The sequence below is a fragment of the Rhincodon typus genome, chromosome 10 (assembly GCF_021869965.1).
Source record: "Rhincodon typus isolate 14 chromosome 10, sRhiTyp1.1, whole genome shotgun sequence".
Lineage (NCBI taxonomy): Eukaryota > Metazoa > Chordata > Chondrichthyes > Orectolobiformes > Rhincodontidae > Rhincodon > Rhincodon typus.
In genome coordinates, this window is record NC_063341.1 from 21,761,040 (window position 1) to 21,765,136 (window position 4,097).

Genomic DNA, 4,097 nt, shown 5'->3' on the forward strand with positions numbered 1-4,097 from the left:
ACACCTTGTTATCTCAGATTCGCCAGCATCTGCAGTTCCTACTATCTCTGAAACACTATCACTTTCTTGATTCTCTTACAAGTGAAAATAGCTTGAGAAATGCCACCTAATACTACTTTTTAAATAGGTAACTAACATCCTCATATATTGCGATCAATCAGTAGTCTACACTGGTTTATATTACTGCTAATCCATTTATATACTGTTGTCTTTACCTTCCACCAGGTGCCACTGTGGTGTGAGAGTTACTCTGATCTGCCACGGTCATTTTTACACAAAATCTTAAATTAGCTAATCTGGCCTTTCTGCCATTGAGCCTGCTCTATTACCTCAAAAGGTCTCTAGGTTTACTATTCATTTTCATTCTCTAACTGACAGGTCCCACTGCCCACAGAATTGCAGTTGCCGATCATGGTTCACGATCTGCCCAAGCCTGAATGCTCAATTGTCATGGCATTATTTTGAAGAAACAAAGGTATTTTCAAGGTCAAAAAGATCCTGTTAACAGTCTTATGCTGCTCTCTGAACTTTACTTGAACTTGGCTTGCAGTGAAGATCATGGCCACTGTACCTTTTGATGGACAGAATCCACTTTGTGAGGTAATTTTCAGGCAGAGAGGATTGAGAGGAATTTTTATAATGACCTTCCTTGTGGCAGACAGAAAGGTAACCCTTTGTCGTTATCACTATCAGTTTTACCTCCTATCATGAAGGTGATCACAATTATAGAGTCTTGGGTATCCCCTGGCATGCTCTGTGTTTATTTCGAGAATAAGCAAAATTGAGAGGCTATGAGTTAGGTCACTGAAAATTGAAGTTCTACCCAAAGCCATGAAGACCGCAGTGTGGGCTTGGGAGGCCAATGATGCAAGTCAGGAGCTAAATTTACTAAGATAGTAAAGGACAGCTGTAAGGGCTCTAGTACTTTAATAAATTAATCTATTTACCAAAGTGATAACATTTTAATTATTTTCAAACCTATTTATTTTAAAAGAACATAGATCACTTTCAAAAATGAACTATGTAAAACCACACTACCACACCTACTCACCCACCATTTCAAATTATTTCTGCCATTTCAGAAAGAAAAGTTGAGGCAACAAATTTATGATTCCCAAGCAGGCCAAATTATAATTCATGGTTGTACTCCAGTGCCTCTACCTCTTGTAATGATACTATGGCTTTAAGAGGTCTGTTTTGTCCTTTTTCTATGAAGGGAGGTTGAGACAGAGGTGCCAATCGGTCTGCTGTAAGCCTATAGAGTAAGCAGCTTGTTTGGCCTTGGATTTTGTTTTAAAGTTGGAACAACAGCAGCAGCATGAAGGGGTGGGGTTCCACAGAACCAGGATTTTAGTTTAACTTTCAGTAGCTGCTATGATTAGGAAGCTGCTATAAGTCTCTCCCTGCTACAGCAAAATGCTTGGAGTTCTCTCTCTCTCTCATTCAGAGTTTTCTCTTGATGTTCTTTCCTCCTGGACTGGAGAATTACATGTGAGACAACCTATTTTACAGATTTTGCCTCTGCCAAAGGTGTCTTTATGGGATGTTACTATATTGGAACAGCTGCTGTTTAGTGGTTAAATAATCTGTCAAGCTTTCCAATACAGCTGTTATTCTAATTTTTTTTTCCTTTGTTTGTATTTTAACTATAGTGTAAGAATAAAGTATACTTTGCTTCAAGCCTGGTAATTCGACCAATTGACTTGCATCTGGAACAAAATGCCTTACACTTGCTTTTAAAAATAAGATTAAGTTGGGGTCTAGGCTATCTGAATATATTTTGAGGGGGTTTAGTCTGGTTCATACAGTCTCTCAAGATGATACTCAACTAGCATTGTGTCCAACTCAATTTCCAACCAGACAGCTCTGTTCCACTTCTACCAATTGCCTTTTGATTTTTACTTTCAATCCCACAGCCACCCAAATCTAAAGTCCCTAGTCCTGCTGCTTCCTGCCCCACGCACAGTTGCTCTCATCTCTGCTGAAATGCCTACTAGTCCCACAATCTGCTACTTGCAGATTTACTACCTGCACGATCTGCTACCTGCTCTTGACTGTAATAGTATCCTGTTTGCTTCTATCTAACCTTCACTACTGTCCAACATTTTCCAACCTGCGACACTAATACAAACTCTGACCTCTCTGCCACTCCTTCATTATTTACCATCCAGAACATAGGCTTAAAAAAACAGTAAAAAATCAGAACAAGAGAGGGCTAAGAGCAAAAGCAACATAAAACACAAGTCCACAACACAGCAACAAAAAGGAAAAGGCAACAAGGCAGAACAAGCAACAGAAAGGCTTCATGTTCCAACGTGTCAAGAGCAATACTAGAGCAGATCTAGCATAGCCGAAACAGCTTAATTAAATGTTTTATAGAGTCAGAGTCAGAGTCATACAGCATGGAAATTGACATACAAGGTTCCTTGCACACTGTCCAAATTTAATGAAAAAATAAAGTTACTTGGAAAATCTTTAAACAAATGAAAAGCAAGTGCCACAAAATTCTGTCAACACCAAACCGTGGTACATTTAGCTACCTCATGAACCTGAAACACACTACACAGTCTAGCTGAAGTGAAAAGAAATGCTTTTTTCATAAAGCACCATTCACAACCTCAGGACATCTCAAAACGCTCGTCCTTATTGTAATGTAAGGAAATTTGGCAGCCAGTGTGCACACAGCAATTTACATTTAACACATAATTGTCAAATGATTTAAATTAGGATCAGTACTAAGGCTAGAATCTTATTTGCAGGCATTCATAGATATGTTGTAACTAGCCCAAACTCTCATAGCTGTGGTATGAACTACTGAAATGTAAGGTACATGCATCAACAGTAGGAAATTTACACTGAAAAAAAATGTTAGAAGCTTTCACAGCAATAGGAGTTATGAATCAGCATTATATACTTTACAAATTCACTGGAAGGCCATGCATCAAAGGATTCCACACCTCAAGCCGATACCAGAAAGTTTGTTTTGTCTGATTCCCTGACAGAGAAGAACAGCAAAAATAAAAGCAAGCCAATGAATGGGCTACTCGTTGGCTTGGTTGGGAGCATTATATATTTGTGCCTTTTTTTGCCTTTCAGCTCTTGTGTCTTAAATCACTACACAAACAGGGACATATGCAAAACTCCAGACAGTCAGATATAAATCACCGAGCTGCTTGAACACTATTGTATGCTTCATTTCAAAGAGGCTAGAGTGAAAATTCTAATAGCGCCTACAATAAATTCACTCAGTTAATTAATATCCACATTTCCCCACAGTTGTAAGAATGCAATAATAGATACAATAAAATGAAGGCAAGTGAAATCACTACCTGAGTGTATGCTCAAAATCAATATCATCCACTGAGGCAGTAACACAGGGGCAGTTTGCATGCCTTTCCGCTTCATTTTTGGGGCAGGGAGGATGAACAGAGAAGAAAAAAAGAAATAACATTGTGTCAAGGTAACATTTTACATTTAAAATCTAAGGACAAGGACAATTATCTGTTATAAGAATATTACCCTGCATTAATATGTTAAAGCTCCGCATCATAAGCTTTTGAGTTTCAATGATCACTACAGCCAGCTATCAAAAGAAAAACCTCATTCCATCAGCTGAGCCTGAATATAAATATCCCAAAAGTCAACGTGATAACGTCTAATCCAGTGCATTAACCAATCCTCCATGAACGAAGAGGATTTCTTCCTTGATGCATGCATGTCGCTTTTTCAGAATATTTTCTATTGGCATAAAGGTTAACATTTTACATCTGGAGACTCCCAAAAATCTGAAAGGCAGTACTAATAATCAGAGAAATGTTTTCTTCACCGGTCTCTATTTAGTGGAGGCTACTTCATTAAGTTTGGCCCATAACTGAATGTTAAAAGCCGATCAATTTAAGCACTTCACTGTTTTCCCCTGAAACAGAGATTTCCATGCCAGAATGGGACCCTTGAGCCATACCGTCACCAGGGTTGACCAACACAATGTAAACCATCGTCTTACAGGATGAAAAGCTGCCTATTTACTTAGAACATGTGCAGCATCGCTCACCTCTGCTCATAATTTACTCACACTGCCATTCTGATATCACTAGTCA

At 38.6% G+C, this 4,097-nt stretch overlaps 1 protein-coding gene across 1 annotated transcript in view; it reads right to left on the bottom strand.

Annotated features, from left to right (window-relative positions):
* acot11a (acyl-CoA thioesterase 11a) overlaps positions 1 to 751 on the bottom strand; it is a 48,128-nt gene extending 47,377 nt beyond the window's left edge. The window contains exon 1 of the mRNA XM_048602061.1: positions 700 to 751. Within this exon, the coding sequence (XP_048458018.1) occupies positions 700 to 751 (52 nt within the window). The remainder of the gene's footprint in view (positions 1 to 699) is intronic.
* Between the last annotated feature and the right edge of the window lie 3,346 nt (positions 752 to 4,097).